The 18,492-nt window shown below is 37.4% G+C and overlaps 3 protein-coding genes across 10 annotated transcripts; 2 read left to right on the top strand and 1 right to left on the bottom strand.

Annotated features, from left to right (window-relative positions):
* Window positions 1-4,824: 4,824 nt before the first annotated feature.
* Window positions 4,825-5,676, top strand: LOC122064525 (protein FAR1-RELATED SEQUENCE 5-like). Its single transcript, XM_042628236.1, has one exon. The coding sequence runs from the start codon at window positions 4,825-4,827 to the stop codon at window positions 5,674-5,676; it is 852 nt and encodes a 283-aa protein (XP_042484170.1).
* A 151-nt stretch (window positions 5,677-5,827) lies between these two features.
* On the top strand, window positions 5,828-9,516 carry LOC122064524 (protein FAR1-RELATED SEQUENCE 5-like). Its single transcript, XM_042628235.1, has 5 exons — window positions 5,828-6,482; window positions 6,524-6,657; window positions 6,951-7,035; window positions 9,124-9,246; window positions 9,329-9,516. The coding sequence occupies exons 1-5, from the start codon at window positions 5,828-5,830 to the stop codon at window positions 9,514-9,516; spliced, it is 1,185 nt and encodes a 394-aa protein (XP_042484169.1).
* Window positions 9,517-10,269: 753 nt separating this feature from the next.
* On the bottom strand, window positions 10,270-18,381 carry LOC122064529 (putative disease resistance RPP13-like protein 1). Of its 8 annotated transcripts, none has more exons than XM_042628244.1 (7): window positions 17,656-18,381; window positions 13,590-17,553; window positions 12,498-13,489; window positions 12,303-12,401; window positions 11,922-12,097; window positions 11,719-11,833; window positions 10,270-10,731 (listed from the first exon to the last, which is right to left on the bottom strand). In XM_042628244.1, the coding sequence occupies exons 1-2, from the start codon at window positions 17,968-17,970 to the stop codon at window positions 13,615-13,617; spliced, it is 4,254 nt and encodes a 1,417-aa protein (XP_042484178.1). In that variant the 5' UTR covers window positions 17,971-18,381; the 3' UTR covers window positions 10,270-10,731; window positions 11,719-11,833; window positions 11,922-12,097; window positions 12,303-12,401; window positions 12,498-13,489; window positions 13,590-13,614. The 8 variants fall into 8 exon arrangements, with proteins under 8 accessions (XP_042484178.1, XP_042484179.1, XP_042484176.1 ...); XM_042628245.1 differs by having other exon boundaries at window positions 12,326-12,401; XM_042628242.1 differs by having other exon boundaries at window positions 12,303-13,489.
* Window positions 18,382-18,492: the final 111 nt, after the last annotated feature.

The raw sequence follows: 18,492 nt of genomic DNA, 5'->3' as shown, positions 1-18,492 counted from the left end.
TATATCTCTGCAAATTGAGGAATTTTTTTTTTTTTCTTTTAGTAAATTACACATCATATGGCTCACAGCATACAATCGACCACTACCAGGTGGAAATACAGAAATCAATCTCAAGAATGAGAAGGGGTGGGGTGGTCACATAGGGGGTAGGGGGTAGGGGGTAGGTGGTAGGTGGTAGGTGAGGGTGAGGGTGAGGGTGAGGGTGAGGGTGGGGGTGGGGGTGGGGGTGGGGGTGAGGAGAGGAAAATACTATTTTCGAAAAGGTGGTGGATCCAGTTGTTATTTCACTCTAGTTTAGGGGAGGGGAATAATGTTTACCCAAAAATAAATAAATAAAGAAAGAGAGGGGATTGAAGAAGAAGAAGATGAGGGGGATTTGGTGGCAACAAAGGGGATTGAAGAAAAAGAAGAAGAAGAAGTGGACATGCAAGACGGAGTAATCGAGAAGCATATGTCTCATGATCAGATCCGAGAAGGAGTGCCATTTGCCGACTGTGTGCTCTAGCAGCTTTTCATCGATCTACTTTGTTTTGGTTCTCATCCATGGCTTGAACTCTCTCTAAGCTCTATTCACCTTGGTCTTTCAGCTGATTTCCTTCACATAGAATAGGGCTTATTCTCTGAAACCTTACCTCACATAGAACAAATAAATGTACTGTAGGAGTGGAAAAGTAAAAGTAAAGTGCTTTACCTTAACTTCACAATCCCTCTCTACCCCAGCACTACGTGGATCCTAATCCCTCAACACTCCCACCCCAGCCTCCCCATCAAACAAACGGGCCTAAGAGTACCCTTTTAGAATTCAAAAGTGAAACTTTTGATGAAAGAATTTTATAATTGATTGATGGATGTGTCCCATTTTCTCGAAGTTGCTGCAGAAAAATATATCAATCGAGGACTTTTCTAATTAATTGATTGATTTGATTAAAGATTTTTGGTGTTTTCCACCTTGACTTTGTCTCATATTTTATCTTTTTCAATGATTCATAATTAGATTCAAATGTTAGATAATAGAGATCAGTTAGACCACTGAGGAAGTTTATATATATGGATGTTGGTCAATTATTAATTTCTATCCTACCGACTGCACAACAATTTCATCCATCTAAAATATATATTAACCAAGTTTTGATTAATTAGCATAATTTAAAATTAAAAACAGGGGTTCACCTCAAGAATAAATGGAATTATCTGATGCCGTAAGAGGAACCTTGCAAGTTCTATCTACTTGATATTTATGAGTAAAATATAAAAAATATTTATTTTATCATTCATTAGAAAGTTCTGGCCCTCGTATGATTCTCAGTGGATCTTTTGAATTTTTTTTTTTCCTTAGATCTATTTGATAAAAAAAAGAATTACAAAATATGAAAATTTACAAGTGACGTAAACGCAAAACAAAACCATCTGAGGGGATTTATTTGGCGGTTGGATTTGGTAGGATTGCATTAAACCTATGTGATGGGGTTGTTGTTGATAAATGATTATCAATTGGATTAAAAAAATTGTGTATTTTAGCTAATCTCTAAATATAAATCAAGGAATTCGGACTAGGCAGTTTAAAACATGAAAATCATTATAGGTTGGATGGTGAAAAGTGTCGGCATGAGTGGATAAAATTAATCATATCATTATGTGTAAGTATTTTCCTTTTATTAGAACCCATTCATTTGTTTTCAATTTTTCTTCAAAATTTCAAATATTTAAACTTTTGTTTTATTTTGATGAATTTGATCAGGAATGAAGCTTAACATGTGAATAAGGACCTTGACCTGATAGTACGTGTTTAAGGTGAAAGTTGCTTGAAGCCATGGATTTAATAGGGACTTGGATCCTCTATGGCGCAATAGGGCGTCAGCGCTCATCTATCGTCCAAAAATGCTTTGGACTGTGTACGATGCTTTGGGATCCATGCTTAAGTGTTTTTTATCATTGGATGTGCATCAGACGCCCTATTGCGCCATAGAGGAATTCAATATGATTTAATAGAGGTCCCTTTTGCATTTTTGGCTTATTACTTAATTACAAAGGAAAAACAAATAAAAATGACAAAGAAAATGAAATTTTCTTAAATGATAAAATCTTTCATGTTCTTTCTCTTGGATTTAGTCTATGGTGTTTACGTTAAAAAAAAAAAAAAAAAATCCCTTTCTAAGACATTTGGGTCGAGAATAACCGCTTCTATGAATCGTTTAGCTATGGTTTCAAAACAGTCCCATAAATGAATTTTTACTTACATTTCCATCTCTATTACATTAATTCCCACTAGAATTTTTTCTGTGCCTTAAGGCTTAGTACATATGACTCCTTTAACTACGTTTTATATTCATTGAAATTAACTTTTTTTCAAATAGTATGATTTATGTGACCTATAATAATCATTTAGTTTCAGTTTATGTCTATTCCCAAATACCTCTTTTCATCATGACATTATTATTTTTTTTGGCTCAAGAATTAGGTGTGGGGCTCTTTTGGTGTATCACAGTGTGTGGGGCACATTCGATAGTTGGGAGTCCCTTAGGTGCATGTACCCGGATGCTTTCAGTCGTCGGATATGTACTGCACACCGTGCCACGCACCGTAGAGGAGCTAGATCCAGACTTAGTAAATGACATCCCTATAAACTATAGCAACGGTAATTGATTCAAAAATATTACTTTAGAAATGTTTTGAAACTCTGTCTAATGGATAATCCATTAAAATTTTTTATTGTACATTACTGAAGAAATTTTTATAAACCTGTTTTTCCTATAAATTTACAGTGATCACGAGTCTAAGAATTCCAAGAACCAAGCATGACAAATATATGCAATTATTCCATAAATTTGCAAATTAGGGATATTTGCAAAAAAAAAAAAAAAAAAAAATCAAGTCCAATAATTTTTACAAAGTTGATAGAACCAAGTATCTAGTGTCTGTGCTCCCGAATAAAAATCGTCTGTTTTTCTCATCCCTGTTTTTCCTTGTTTTGCTACATGTAGAACACGACACGTGGACAGTTCATCACCAATGGTCAAGATTAAGAAGGTTGGGTGAGGATTATTACATCCGGTTTACAAGTGTGGATGACTCGAGCCAACCTTCATAACCGGTTCGTCCAAATAGTAAGGTTTAGAACATGTTTTGAAATTTGAATTTCAGAATCCCTAAAAGCTGGGTTTCCCTCGCACGACTCTCTCTCTCTCTCTCTCTCAACCCTCTCGCTGCATCTCTCTTGCTCACAACTAAAAATCTCCCTTAGTCTCTCTGTCCGACGCTCTCATTGGGTTTGAATCTGAAAGGAGCTCTGGGAGGAGAAAACCCTAGCTAGCAAAATCTGCTCACGATGTTCACTCATTGCTCTGCGAAGGTTTCGCTCTACTCACGAAGCTCGCTCATTGCAAGCTTGAAAGATTCTCTGCAGATATCTCTCACCCATCTCACTAATTCGAGGCAACAGGTTACAATATCTACGATAAGGGTCTCTCTCTCCCTTCTCACAATCCTCTCTCTGAGACCGAAGGAGTGGATTTCTCTGTGAACGAAGGTCGCAGTCTGCTCAGGTATGTTTAAGAATCGTCTGTTGTTTCATGACTTTATAGATAACATGTACCTAAGTTCTTCTTTCTATTAGATTTATGGGTGATTTTAGTTTTTATTTGATCATGGATTTCTTTATGTACGATTGTGTTCTTTGTTTTAAATGTAATCCAACTCTTACTTGGTTTATATCTATTCTTCCTCTTCCTCTTCTCCTTCTCGTCATTTTTCTCTGGTTTAGCAAAATAATCGACTATTGTTCCAGAATTTTTGTCCTGCTTAATCTTGAATTCTTGTTCCTGGAAGAAGGTAATCTATGCCTACTACACTCTAATACATTGTTCGAATCCTTAACTTCAAGCAACAAGGAGCAAGAGTCAGGGAAAATGAGGTTGGGTTTGGGGCCGATTCCATTCCAGATCAGCCAAAGAGGAAGGCCAAGTGATCTGTATTGAAACTATTTTCTCAAAAACATTTTGGTAGTCATTGATGTTTCCAACTATGTCCCACTGGCTGTGTTGGGTTTGAGATTTGGAATGCAGAAAAGAATGCGTGGCTTAGGTTAAATGATTGTATTTCGATCTGGGCCTTGTTTTTGCATAGATGAGTCAAATGGACTCCACCGTTCTACAGAACAATGAAAACCATGCTGGGTGGGTAAGGAATAGCACATATCTGTTGTATATTTCTGTAGATACTAAAAACCTTGTTGTGAGAGGGTCGCAAGGGTAATCTAATATTTTGGGCTCTTTTATTTTCTGTTGGATTTGCATTTAATTGTTACTACTATTTTCTTCTATGCTTGGCCTATTTTGTCACTTTATCCCCTCTTAATTGTCATTTCTTTTTAGGTTCTTTTTCTTCCCTCTCTTAACAAGCAGTGGCAAGATAAACAATGGCCATAAAATTTTTGTACGTTTCTTCTCTCTCTTTCCAGGATCCTTTCAAATTCAGATAAACAAACTATATCTCTAAAACTATGTTTGGGTGAACCAAGGTTACATTATTTTTCAGTTTCATGACTTTATAGATAACATGTACCATTACAAGCTAAGTTTTTCAGCTACCTTCTTTTCTAACTAAATATCTTTCCTTCTTCTTCTTTGACTGGCTATAAGATCCATATTCTAAGAACTAGGGTCTATTACATCCAATAATGTAGTAGTATCTAAGGTATCATTTTTTTTATTTGTTTTGTCTAGTATGGAGAATGCTTGTTTGAATGATGCGAGGGAACCTTGGCTTGGTATGTTATTCAATTCAGAACAGTAAGCATATGATTTTTACAACAGTTACGGGCAGGCAATGGGGTTTAGTATTAAGAGACACACTGTGAATAAAAGCAAGAAAGACAAAATGACTATTATGTCAAGGCGGTTTGTCTGTTCGAAAGCTGGGTCTCGGCAACCAGACAAGCGAGACAACAATATTACTAACCCCCGAGCTGAGACAAGAACAAGTTGCAAAGCACAGATGGCCATATGTCTAGGTGGCAATGGAAAATATATGTGTCATGAATTTGTGGGGGAACATAATCATGATCTTCATACTGATTCAACAGTTCATATGATGAGTTCACAGAGGCATATGTCAGACATACATATGTATGAAATTGATTTGGCTGATGACTCGGGCATTAGACCTAGATTCACAGTTGAGTTGATGGGTAGGCAGGCTGGTGGGATCGAGAACTTGAGCTGTACGACCCAAGATGTTAGGAACTATCTCCGTACTAAAAGAATGAGTGCCTTATCATATGGTGAAGCAGGTAGTTTGTTGAAGTACTTTGTTACTCAAACTAAGAACAATCCATCTTTCACATACTCAGTTCAGCTGGATAGTGAAGAACAAATAACTAATATATTTTGGGCTGATCCAAAGATGATCATTGATTACGCACACTTTGGAGATGTAGTCAGCTTCGACACTACATTTCGCACCAACAGACAATGTAGGCCGCTTGGGGTGTTTGCTGGATTTAATCATCATAGAGGATGCACTGTATTCGGCGCCACACTTTTATATGATGAGACAGTGGAATCTTTCAAGTGGTTGTTTGAGGTATTTGCTGAGGCACATGGTGGAAAGAAGCCTATAACTATCTTCACGGACCAAGATGCTGCTATGACTATAGCATTAACAGACATGTGGCCTTAGACGTGGCATGGGTTGTGTACATGGCACTTAATGTAGAATGGCATTAAGCATTTGGGTAATATGATGAAAGACGGCTCCAGGTTTCTTAAAGATATAAAGAAATGCATAATTCGACAGAGCATGGTCTAAATTGCTTAGTGAAAATGGTGTTATGGATAATGCATGGTTGAGGCGCATGTATACACTTAGAAATAAATGGGTGAAGTGCTACTTGAAAAACACATCCACATTAGGTATTCGAAGTACACAACTCAGTGAGAGTTTGAATAGTGATTTGAAGGAGTATTTGAAGTCAACTTTGGATGTTGTGCAATTTTTTAAGCACTTCGAGAGAGTTCTTAACCAGAAACGTGGCAATGAATTAAAAGCTAAATTTGAAGCAAGAAACAAGTTGCCACGACTTGTAAATTCAATATCAATTATCCAGAAACAAGCTGGGGAACTTTACACTCCTACAATTTATGCGTTATTTCAAGAGGAATATAATTGGATGACTGTTTGTTGCATCAGAGACCGAACTGATAGAATTCCCTTCATTGATTTTCGGGTTGGGATTGTTGATGTAGAAGGTGAATATCAAGTATGTTGCAACCCGCTTGCTGGAATTATAGGTTGCGCTTGCAGGAAATTCGAAACAGATGGTCTTCTTTATTGCCATTGTTTGAAAGTTTTAGATGTGCTCGACATAAAGCGTATTCCTGATTCCTACATTTTGAAGAGATGGACACGGGGAGCAAGAACTATGGTAGTTAATGACAATAGGGGAAAGAAATTGAAGAGGATGTCAACCTGGACTGTACACAGCGGTATAGGCGTATTTGTCATGAATTTGTTCAAATAGCATCAGAAGCTTCTAACACAGTTGAGGGTTACGAATTGATGAAAGATGCTGCTAATGAATTAAGGTTGAAGGTTGGTAATATTAGAATCAACCCAGCCGATTGCCCTGATATGCGAATATTGCCTGATTTCTCAACTGACGTATATGATGGGATACGTTTGAAGCATAAAGAGAAAAGTAAGGGTGGAAGAAGGCTAAAGAGTTGGGTCGAAAAACAAGGCAAAAAAAAAAAAAGAGTGGAGGGCCAAGTAATAGCCAACAATTACAAGAACAACAACCAACTCTTGCCTCATACAATACGCAACTGTTGGATAACATTTATCCCAGTTACATGTCACTTATGGTAAATACTTTTAGTTAGTTATGTTGTTTGCTGCATTTTTCATTTTCTTATATGAATCTGGATTGCCCTAATTTTCAATGTTCCCTGCAGGAGTCTATTTCCCATATTTCATCTCAAGCATATGCAGTTCATCAATCACAAGCATCTGCAGTTCATCAATCACTAGATGAAGACTGTATTTAGATTCATTTAATGAGAAACATTATTTCTTTGTTATTAAATACATTCAGTTAATGAGGAACTAACTTTTTTTTTCTTTTTTTTGATTGCCAATACATCTAGGATATTAAGCATTTTTATTGATGGATTAGCCTATAATGTACTAACAATTTTTTTTTGTAGGTAAGGAGTCTTTAGCTCAAAATGGTAGAGCATCTGGGCTAATGCCTATGTTATGGTGGTTCGAATCCACCAAGACTTTGGACAAAACACTTTCGAAACAACACACTTTTAAAACACTGTTAATGTTTATCTTGAGTTTTTGACGAATGTAGGTTTGATGTTATTTTTTTGGGTTGTGATTGAGTTCAGATTTGAATTAGTTTTGTAAAACCAGATGGGCAGTCTGGTTATGTTAAAAAAATGGGACTTCTGACACTTATTTGTTCTCTACTAGCAGAATAGGTTTTACTGTTCATTTTGGGTTGTATTTTCTCCAATTTTTGATGAGTCTTGATAGGTGAAAAGAGGCATTGATATGAATAATGTAAGGGTGGTTGCTATGCTTAGTGTTTCATTGTTCACTAACTTTGTTCTTATGCATCTGGTTAGCTTCTGCCTGGAGAACATTGAATATGCATTAATTCTAGTTTTGGAATGTAGTACAGAGCATGGAAAGTGACAATATCGGGCAGTTGCTCTTAGTGTGTATTCTGGTTGGGAATTGGGATCATCTCTAGTTTTGGAATGCATTTATTCTTTGATGGTATAAAAATATCTTTCATCCTTTTCTTCTGTTGGTTACATCATGAGAAGTTTTGGATTTCTGGTTTGAACTAGGCATTGATCAAATTCTCCTACTATCAGTTCACAAGCCCAGAGGGAGGAGAAAGAAGTTGAAAAGAGAATATATTTGAATCTGAAAGGAGTTCTGGGAGAATATATTTGTTAGGATCCTCCAAATTCAGAACAATATTTAACTGATCAATAGATGAGTATCTTTGATACAATCTGTGCATTTTTTACTGCATTTTCTAACCTCTGCTATTCAAGAACGTACATAAGATGGTATGGAGCTAGATCTTGGCCTATCTTTATCCTCGAATTCTGGGTAAATGAGTATGCTTTTCTTTTTTATTAGTAATTCAATGTTTAGCATTGGTTGGGCCAAATGAATCGCGGCTCCAAGAATTCCAGATTTTCTGGAATCTTATATTCTACAAACCGTGGGCTAGTTTTAGAGTCCTTACCTCTTTGCATGTCTGGCAATGCCTCAAGTGGCATTCCACATATTACAAAGATAATCCACTGAGAAAAATTGATGCCATAAGCATGTCAGTATGCTACATCAATTGAGAATTTGGAGACATGTTGATTCAGTAAAACATAGATTCATTAATTTTTATTGATCTGTCTTCTTGGTTTTAGCTATGACTGATTTAATATTATGTTTGTGCTTGTTTAGTATTATAAACTATCATCAAGTTGGTGATAACAGAGAACATATAACCTATATTGTAAGTTGCGAGGGACCTTTATACATCACTTAAAGATGGAACTGCATGTACATTGCAGCATTATACAAAGGGTATAAGAGAGCTACATTCCTTCAGCTGCACAAAATGAAAATGATTGCTTCCTAAATCCCCAGGAAATGCATACTTGAATTCTCTGGTGATTGTGGTTTACTGGATTTTCTGATGTTTCTTGACCAGCCTTAGTATTTAATGTACTGACATTGACATCCAGGGGCGCTGTCAGATTTTATCCAAAAGGTCCTTCATCATGCATTGTAGATGTGAGTATGGTTAATGAATATTAACATGCAGGGGCGCTGTAGTTCTTGTAGCTGGGCTCATCAGGTGGTGATTTATAACCCCTAGTTTGGACTTAGGATCAAGGAGATTAGATGCTTCTTTCATACAAAATGTTACTGGAATCAGCTGTTCAGGAAATTGATCAATGTTGTTGTGGTGATGATTCTGTTCAAGACTTCAAGTGAAATCTTTTTCTATTTTTTTGGGTGAGGGGGGAGGTAGATTAAGTCCACAATGGTTGGTTTTCCCTATATACTAAGCAACTGATATACTGCCTAATTTGTCAGGTTATAACTGCAATCTCTATATGAATGTTTTGGAATCTTCATTGTGCAAGTTTATTAATCATAGATTTACTTACATTTCCGAATTCAAATGTACCTGTCTTCTTTATGTTCAGAAAAAGGCGGGTGATACTTTACATCTGCCTTGGTATTGTGTAACCGGTATCATTTCATTTTTACAGAGATGGTATTCATCTTTCTTCTGAAGGAAGCAAGATAGTTGTGGAGGAGATACTAAGGGTCCTCAAGGAAGCAGAGTGGGAACCAAGTTTGCACTGGAAGTCTTTTCCAACTGAATTTTCTGAGGATTCCCCATATGACCTCGTTGCATTTGATGGGAAGACTACCATCAACCCCTCAGAGTGGACCTTTCATAGGAAGATACAGCGGGACTAAACACTGGATTGATATTTGCTTTTGTCTACATGATACTAGTTGTTGCAAGGAGCGGATATGAAAGAGAAACAAAGTTGTTATATTTTAGCTCTGCCTTTTTAAGACATATATATGTATATATATATATATATATATATATATAAAGGGGTTGACATGCAGTAACATTGCGTTTGGAGTATTTTCTTGCAAATTTGATCAGAAATTACAAATGGATGGCTGTAGATGGACAAGATGTTGACATGTCAGAAAATGCATGATGGTTCATATCCTAATAGATGTTATTGCTCTAAATAGAGTGGAATGGAAGAACAATATATTTATATTATGGTGGAGCCATATCTGATCTGGTGGCTTAGTGTAGTTCCTGGGAGCTCTGGACTCCAAATTTGTTAGGATCCTCCAAATTTGTGAGCCCTCCAAATTTGTGGGGCCTTAATAGACATATGAACATGAAGTCCAAGATTTTTGGCATACACTTGGTGTTCGGTCCTTTGATCAATGAAGATCAGAAGATTGTGATCATTTGATGGGTATTAGGAGATGGTGATCAGCTGTGTATGGATTAGAAAATTTTAATCTTAATTAGAGAAGTGAAGCTTCAGTCTTTCAATTGGCTTCTCAAGTTCATGACTACTTCATCCATTTGTTTGGGTTATATTTCTATACAACATTCTGATGTTGAGAGGATGCCAACTGAATAATTCATACATCACCTTTTTCATTAACAAACAAAAGTTAATAATCATCCAAAAAGGAAAAAAAAATTATGAAGTCTTACATAAAGTCTTGATCTTGTATTTACTCCATACATAATATGAAATAGACTTTAGTACTATTTACAAGGCCGTTACATAAAAGACATAGCACGAGAGAATTAACACCCAAATACATAGGAAGATGGTTAAACCATAATAATGGTTGAGCAACGACTGATCCACTAGTATTTGTTTCCGCACTTGTGGACTATAGGAGGGTTGACGAATAGCTGAGATGACCCATGTGTTCCTATTAACACTTTCTGTTGAATAACATGTTCCTATGTCTATAGTCTCAGTATAATTCCTCGATACTGGGTCCAACCAAATAAAACATCCCGGATGTTTTCCGTCTACCAGACATCTGGAAAATCTTCGTCCAGGATTCCTTGCAGTTTGAGAAGTTCGGATGACCATCACCTCTCCACAGCTACACATCCGTTGTTGTGCATTCATTTCTCTGTAAAATGCAATATACATAAGAGAATAATCGAAATGAATATATCCTGTCAATAACCCTGAAACAAATAACCAAATATACAGTCTGCACAAAAAAAAGGTTATATTCTTACATCATAGAGCTTACTGTCAGTTCTACACAAAGATGAATCTTATCCCTGCATTGAAAGCTCATTAACCAGTAAACTCATCCCAATGATTCCATACATATTCTAAATGAAGTTGCAAAGTTTGTTATTGCACAGTCACTAGAATTGCATAAGCAAAGGATGTATTCATTAAGAATCCTAAACATAATATTTAGAGTGTGAATAGACAATAGGTATTATATTGGAATGAGATATCTCTGACAGTCTTTTTTAAGAGGTCCTAATAGATCTGCTCTTAATACCTATGTAGCCAGCTCGCAGAGCAAAATCGACATAGACAATAGATAAAGTGGAAAAGAAGATGGATGCCTTATCTAATGGGCTCTCTCATCAATTTAATTTCAAGATAAACAAAAGGAGAAAGATGAGTAGCAATATGGCAGCTATCCAGCCTTATCTAATGGGCTCTGAAACCGTCAAGATTTTAAAATGCAGACTAGAACAGCCAAGTAGATATGCCAATTTTCAATACAGGATTCTAAGCCCTGAACCAAATAGCCAAATATCCATAAGAGAAGAAGTACAATGCAACATTTAATATACAGTCAATGCAATATCCATACATCAAATTTATACAAAATAATTGCAGGGGAAAAAAACAAGACCAGAGCTGGTCTATCGACTGATAGAGCAAGATAGGGGAAAAAAACAAGACCAGTGTGGAGTCACTGGTGAGAAAATGCTGAGAATTATAATCATTCAAGATCTTTCACTACTTTACTGTCATTCACAAACTACCAGTGAGGGAAGTAATATGATCCCATTGAGGTTCCTCTACTACACGAAAAAAAAGAAAAAAAAAAAAGGTAATTAACAAGGAAAGCCAGAGTAGTTCATACCTTAGGGTCATCAATCCAGTAAGTGTGCGAGATTAGTTGCAGGGGCTTCGTTGATGTTCGAAATCACTCAATAATTCAAGATAACCAATGAAGAGGGAGAGCGTGTAAGAAGCTTCTGGTTAGAGAGTGGAGAAGAAAATATTTAGGGTTTAAAAAAGAGTGACGAGAGAAGAGAAGAGGAAAGTAAGTTTTAGGTTTCATACCTTAGGATGATCGCACCTGTATGTGGAAAACCAGCAGGGGGCTTCATTGATGTTCGAAATCTCTCTCTAATTCGAGGCAACTGAGAGAGAGCGATATTAGCGCGTAGGAGAGAGAACAGAGGTTGAAGAAGTCAAGAAGGGTTGCAGGGGGCTTCGTTGATGTTTGAACACGCTCACTATTTCAAGAATAGCCGAGATGAGATCAGTTGCAAGTATCCTTTGAACCGAGAGATAGCGTGTAAGAGGGAATGAGAGAGATAACAGAGGGTGAAGAAGAAGAAGAAGAAGAAGAGAGGAGGAAACTGATTTTAAGGGAATGAGAGAGATAACAGAGAGTGAATAAGAAGAAGAGAGGTGTTAACGGGTTGGGTTGGGTCATACCTATCTCGGTCTGGTTCACTTACCTCAACCCAGTTTTGGTAGAGCTTCAACCAAGCAAGCATCGGGACCGTTCACTTAAAGTTGTCGACGTGTCGTATTCTGCAGGTAGCAAAACAAGGAAAAACAGAGATTAAGAAAAACAGACAATTTTTATCCTGTGCTCCCAGCACTCTGCTTTTCCATAAACACAAGTACCAATAGAAAACACAAATCGTAGAGTAGCACTTCCAAAGACTTCATCAGTAGTCAATACAATCAATGCCAATTGCAATAAAGTTTTATCTCTTTCGCCTCTCCCCCCACAATTTCCTGTCATCCCAAAGGGTAAAAGGACAAAACAAAATATTAATTTAGGATAAATTGTGGCATACAATTGCAATTTGTGAAGCATAAGAAACAACAATATTTATGATCCTAATATTTGTACTAGTTTCCTTTGGATATGAGAGAAACCAAAAAAAGAAGCACAAATAACATCATAAAACTATAACCAAAATCCTCTATGATGGTTTGCTCCTAGGTTCAACTCAAACCAATAGGTGAGCGAGTCTTGCTGAGCCAAAATAGCCAAGGGCTTTGACAATGTTCACACCCTTGTAGAAGAGTTTAGATAATCTAAAAATTAGAATACTAAGGAGAATGTCCCTATCTTCAGACGCTGCTGACAAGAATCACAAATTAGAATGGAATTAGTTGAATACAACATAAGAAACTAAAACAGATACAGAGTAATTCTAAGGAGAATGTCCCTAGCTTCAGGCTCTGCTGCAGGAAAGGAAGCTCTCCTTGGCATTGCTAACAATTAATTAAAGTCAATTTTATCATAGATGAAATGCCAATTTTGGAAAAAACATCATAAAAATTGGATTCTTTACCAGGTTAGTCAAGAACAGAAATTTCTACTAGATAGCACACAAGTTTCTAGCAAGCAAACACATTCCAAAATGAAAAGGGAGTGTAGTGGGGACTGGGTGGTAGGAGGAGGTAAACGCTCAAACCAGATAATTTATGCCTCTTGAAGCTCTATTTTCACATTCTCAAGGCCACCAATATCAAACTTTTGAGGGCATTTCTTTTTTCCCTGCACTCAAATGTCTCTGTTCCTCTCTCTGTCTCTCTCACGTTCAACATCCTTATCACAGTCATTGCGGTGCCTCTTAAAAAACTGAGATTATGACTGAGGAGCCCTGAAATAATAATATAGAAGACACCATGAAATTAAATTTACACATGGCATAACATAAAATTAAAATAGAAATCATACATTTCATATTGCAAAAGAATTACCTGACTTAATGTGGTTAGGTAGGCTTTATTGCAATTCACCATCTATTATTACTTCAGGGATTTGAGCAATCTTGGACCACTCTATATCTCCTTTCTTCTCATGGCGCCGTTGTGTTACCATCGGACAATTCTGGATACTCAATTTTTCAAGAGTGGTTACATCAGAGAGTCCTTCATGTAAGGATTCGAGAATTGGGCAGTCCTTGATGTAAAATTGCTTAAGATTGGTGGGAAGCAAACCCTTTGGAAAGGACACAAGAGCTGGATATCCACCAAGAATGAGCAACTCAAGAGAGGCCAGATTATGAACGCCCAAGCTACGGAGGAGTTCAAGATTTGTGAGTTTGTTCGGTCCCTGGTGCAAGGAATTTAGCTTTCCACAATATTGAATCGATAGCTCTCGAAGCGTAGTTGGTAACCTTGTTTCCGGGAAGGACACAAGAGCAGGGCAACTCATGATTTCAAGTGTTTGGAGAGACGTTAGAGTGTGTAGCTCCATGGGAAGAGCTTCCAGATTCTTGCAATCTCTGATATGAAAATGCTGAAGACCAATGGGCAACCCTGTTTCTGGGAATGATAAAAGAGCAGGGCAACTTCTGATTTCAAGTTTTTGGAGAGACATTAGGTTCTGCAGCTTCTCAGGCAAGGTTGTGAGTCCTCTAGTCCTTATAATGATTAGTTCTTCAAGGCAATTAAAATTGCACACGCCCTGAGGTAGCTTCCCTAGGTTGTCACAATCGACAATGCACAAACGTCGAAGGCTTGAAGCTAGGAGATCAAACCCAATCTCATTTAGCCAAAGAACTGTAAGCTCTTTACACCAATAGATATTTAACTCTTGAAGTGATGTCAGGTGTTGCATAAATCCACTGGGCAGAGATTTGAGATCTGACACATCATCAATTGTCAAGGAAGAAAGTGATGAGAGATGAAGCACCGTTTTGTTGTTGAGTAGTGCCTTCCCCTTGCACCTCTGCAATGTCAACTCCTTGATAGATGGAAGCATGGGAGGGAAACAAAGTTCCTTGCAATCTTCTAGTGAGAGTGACTCTAAAGAAGGAAGGATGCATGGTAATTCTCTCAAATTGGGGCAACATTTAATTTTTAGCTCACGGAGGCAAGGTAATGAGTCATGTATCTGTGGTGCTAATGTTGCTACCATTGTTGTTGTTGTTGTTGTTGCTGCTGCTGCTACTGATGATGGGTGGTTAGATGTAGACAATGTAGTTATTTCATCACATTTGGATAAATACAACCTCTCAATGGATGGAAGACTCGGAATTACCACCAATTTAGGACATTCACTGATACTGAGTTGTTGTAACGAAGGAAGAATCCGCGGTAGTTCACTTAGGTTGTCACAATCTTTTATTTTCAATTCCACTAAGCTAGGAAAGTGGTGAGAGAACATCCTTAGCTTGGGACTACTTTTTATAATCAACACTCGGAGGCAAGGGAATTGTCCTACACTTTCATCTTTTTCCACCACTTCGGTCCACTTCTCCCACTCATCCATCCATTTAATACGTAGCGTCTCCAATGATTGAAATTGCTTATTAACTGCTGATGACATATCCTCATATAACTCACTTCCCATAATTTTTATAGCACTGCAGCCGTAGATGACTAAGTGTTTGAGGAATGGCAGTTGCCTAAGATAAGGTAGGAACTTGCATTTTCGACAAAAAAGGAGACTCACGGTCTTTAAATTAGAGTAGGAAGGATGCTCCATCCAGTTTGGGAATCTTGTACCACCATAGTTTTGAATCCATATTGCTTCAAGATTTGTAGGAGGTTGTAAGTGGTCAAGTACATCCTCCTCTGCCTTCTCATATCTCCCCAAATCAGGAAAATAGTCTTTGGTTTCATAATGACTCCAACGCAACCATAGCCCGAGAAGGTGTGGGCTGTTCTTTAAACTGACCGCCATGGCTTCTATCACATTATTGCCTATATTTTCCAAATTTGTAATATCCAGACTCCCACGAAGTTGTTGGGAAAAGGACCTCAAGTATTCACTACTATTTTTTGATCCCGCAACGAATGTGCTCAATGTCTGCAAATTAGTTAAGTTACCCACTCCTAATGGTATGTTATAGGAATCATCATCTATCGACCATATGGGAAGAAAAAGATGTCGAAGGTTTACGAGGTTACCCATACCCTTAGGCAACTCTTTAAGACTCCAGCAGCCAATTAGGACCATTGTTTGTAGATTGTAAAGAGTTGTAATTGAGTCAGGTAACCTCACAAAGTTAGAACCCAAGAGATCAAGAAGCCTTAGATGTCTCAACTTGCCAATAGATTCAGGCAACTCATGATTGCAACACTTTCTTAAACGTAGCACACGTAGGAATTGGAGTTTCATGGTGGTCAAAACCTGCACATCACGACCATAAGGGAGGTCTACATCCACAATGGTGCGTAAGCTTTTATTCATAGCCTCAGATTCTGACACTTCAACATTAAAATTCTTTGTAAGGAAAGACAAGTGACGGGTAGTGGTTGTAAGAACTTTGGATGGTTTATCATACTCTCTCCTCCAATATATTCCATCAGAAACATATTCTGCCAAGTCATGGATTAGACCATGCATCACAAATCCTGATCCTGTGTTACTGGATGACTCAAAAAATGACCTGATGCTAAATTCTATTGATAAGTCATTAAATTGTGTATCATATGTAAAATAACTTTTTGGCATAACAAAAGAGTATGTCCACCAGTTAGAAGGTTTCAGATTAGATAACTCAAAGAAGGACCTCATAAATAGTTCATCAAAATATCCAACCCCTATATCTTCCACCCGTTTCTTCACTTTTGATTTTGGTTGAACAATACCTTCCGCAATCCACAACATGACTGATTCAATCTTGTTAAATACATAGTCTTTGGGAAACAAAGCACAATATTGAAAGCATCTCTTCAAAAGTGGTGGAAGATGATGATAGCTTAATATGAGTGATGGAAGGATCTTAGTTTCTTTTAAATCCCATATTTCATTTTCCAAAATATCTTTCCATTCACTATTTTCCCTTTTATCTCGCAAAAGGCCTGCAAGTGTCTTTACAGCCAAAGGTAAACCCTTACATTTATTCACAATTTCTTGTCCAAATAATTCCAGCTTTTGATTTGCATCACATGAATTTCCATCCACGAAAGCGTGCCTTTTAACCATTGCAAAACAAGCATCATCAGATAAACCCTTTAGATCATGATCGTTCTCTACAGTGCGCACGATTGACGAAACACCTTTGTTCCGTGTTGTAACTAATATCTTGCTTCCTGGTTTACCAAACGCAAAAGTGGTGCTTAAGACATCCCAACTCTCATAGTCCTCATTCCACATGTCATCCAAAACCAATAAGAATCTTTTGTTGCTCAATGCTTCTTTAAGTTTCAGTTGTAGCAAGTCTAATGAATTAGAAGAAGGAAATGACCCAGTGGCGGACTCCAGAATTTCTTTAGTTAACCTCACCACATCAAAGTCTTCCGTCACACATACCCAAGCTTTCAATTGAAAATGTTTCTCAACTCTCTGATCGTTATAAACAAGTTGAGAAAGAGTAGTCTTTCCAACTCCACCCATGCCGACTATGGGTAGAACAGATAAATTATTAACATTAATGTTACTTGGACTTGCAATTTTGTCAGATAGCAACCATTTAACAATCTTCCACTTATCTTCGTCTCTGCCAAAAACATTAGAACTATTCACCAAAGAACTCGTCGGTGGCCTTTCACTGAATACCTTAGGCCTTGATGACCCAAATCCCATGCTCGACTTCAGTCCTAGTGCAACATCTTCTTGTACTACACTTTTTAACTTCTCATGGATATCCTTTACTTTTGATCCAAATCTTTTAATTCCCTGCAGCTCTTTCGCGATGTTATAAACCTTAGGATGCTGATCTATGCCTTCTAAAGTTTCATTGATGTCCTTAACCATAGACTCTCTACCAGACTTCCCAAAAAAAAAAAAAAAACAAAAAAAAAATTCACTTGGAGGGGGAAGAACAGGGTTTCAACTAGGAAATTAAAAATAAAAAAGAAAAGGAGTTCATACCTGTTGGGTTTGATGAGCAGATTCCAATTTAAGCCGTTGAAGTTCATTAGCAAACTCATCAAGTATGTCCTCTGCATCATAGAGGAGTTGTATGAGGTGATGGAGCCAAAGTTTCACAACATTGCTGCTGAACTGCTTCACCTCAGCTTCGTCAAATAAGTGCTCAATCATGGCTGACATCCTCTTCAGTGACTCCACTTGATCCAAGTCTATCTTCCATTGGCGAATGAAGTCCAGCAACTCAGGAGACCAAAACCTGTCCAAGGCCCCCTGAAGAAAGGACGACCCTCCAAAACGCTGTTCCATACCCGACATCTTCTTCTTTCAAGGATTAGAGGGAAAAATATGAAAAATAGTGAGAATTCAACAGCTGAACCAGAAATCAGTGACTGAGTGGAAAAGGAGGAGGAGAAGAGGAGGTAGTTAAGTGTGGAAATGCTAAGGAGAAAATGGGGAGGTAACCGAGTGATGATAAAATTGGAGACTAGATCGATCAGATCAGGTTCACGAAAGAGATTGTTTTCGTACATCCTGATTCTGACACTTTTTGGCTTTTGTTTCTGCATTTGCATCATCAAAGATTTAGATTTCAATTCTCTTGTTGTTTCTTTTCAGCATAGTATTGCCCCTACTTGCACGTTCATGAATCTTCTGTTTTAAAAAAGACTTTTTGAGTGAATTTCAATTCTCTTGTTGTTTCTTTTCAGCATAGTATTGCTCCTACTTGCACGTTCATGAATCTTCTGTTTTAAAAAAGACTTTTTGAGTGAATTTCAATTCTCTTGTTGTTTCTTTTCAGCATAGTATTGCCCCTACTTGCAGGTTCATGAATCTTCT

The sequence above is a fragment of the Macadamia integrifolia genome, unplaced genomic scaffold (assembly GCF_013358625.1).
Source record: "Macadamia integrifolia cultivar HAES 741 unplaced genomic scaffold, SCU_Mint_v3 scaffold1677, whole genome shotgun sequence".
NCBI classification, from domain to species: domain Eukaryota; kingdom Viridiplantae; phylum Streptophyta; class Magnoliopsida; order Proteales; family Proteaceae; genus Macadamia; species Macadamia integrifolia.
This window is presented reverse-complemented; position numbering and strand designations above follow the sequence as displayed.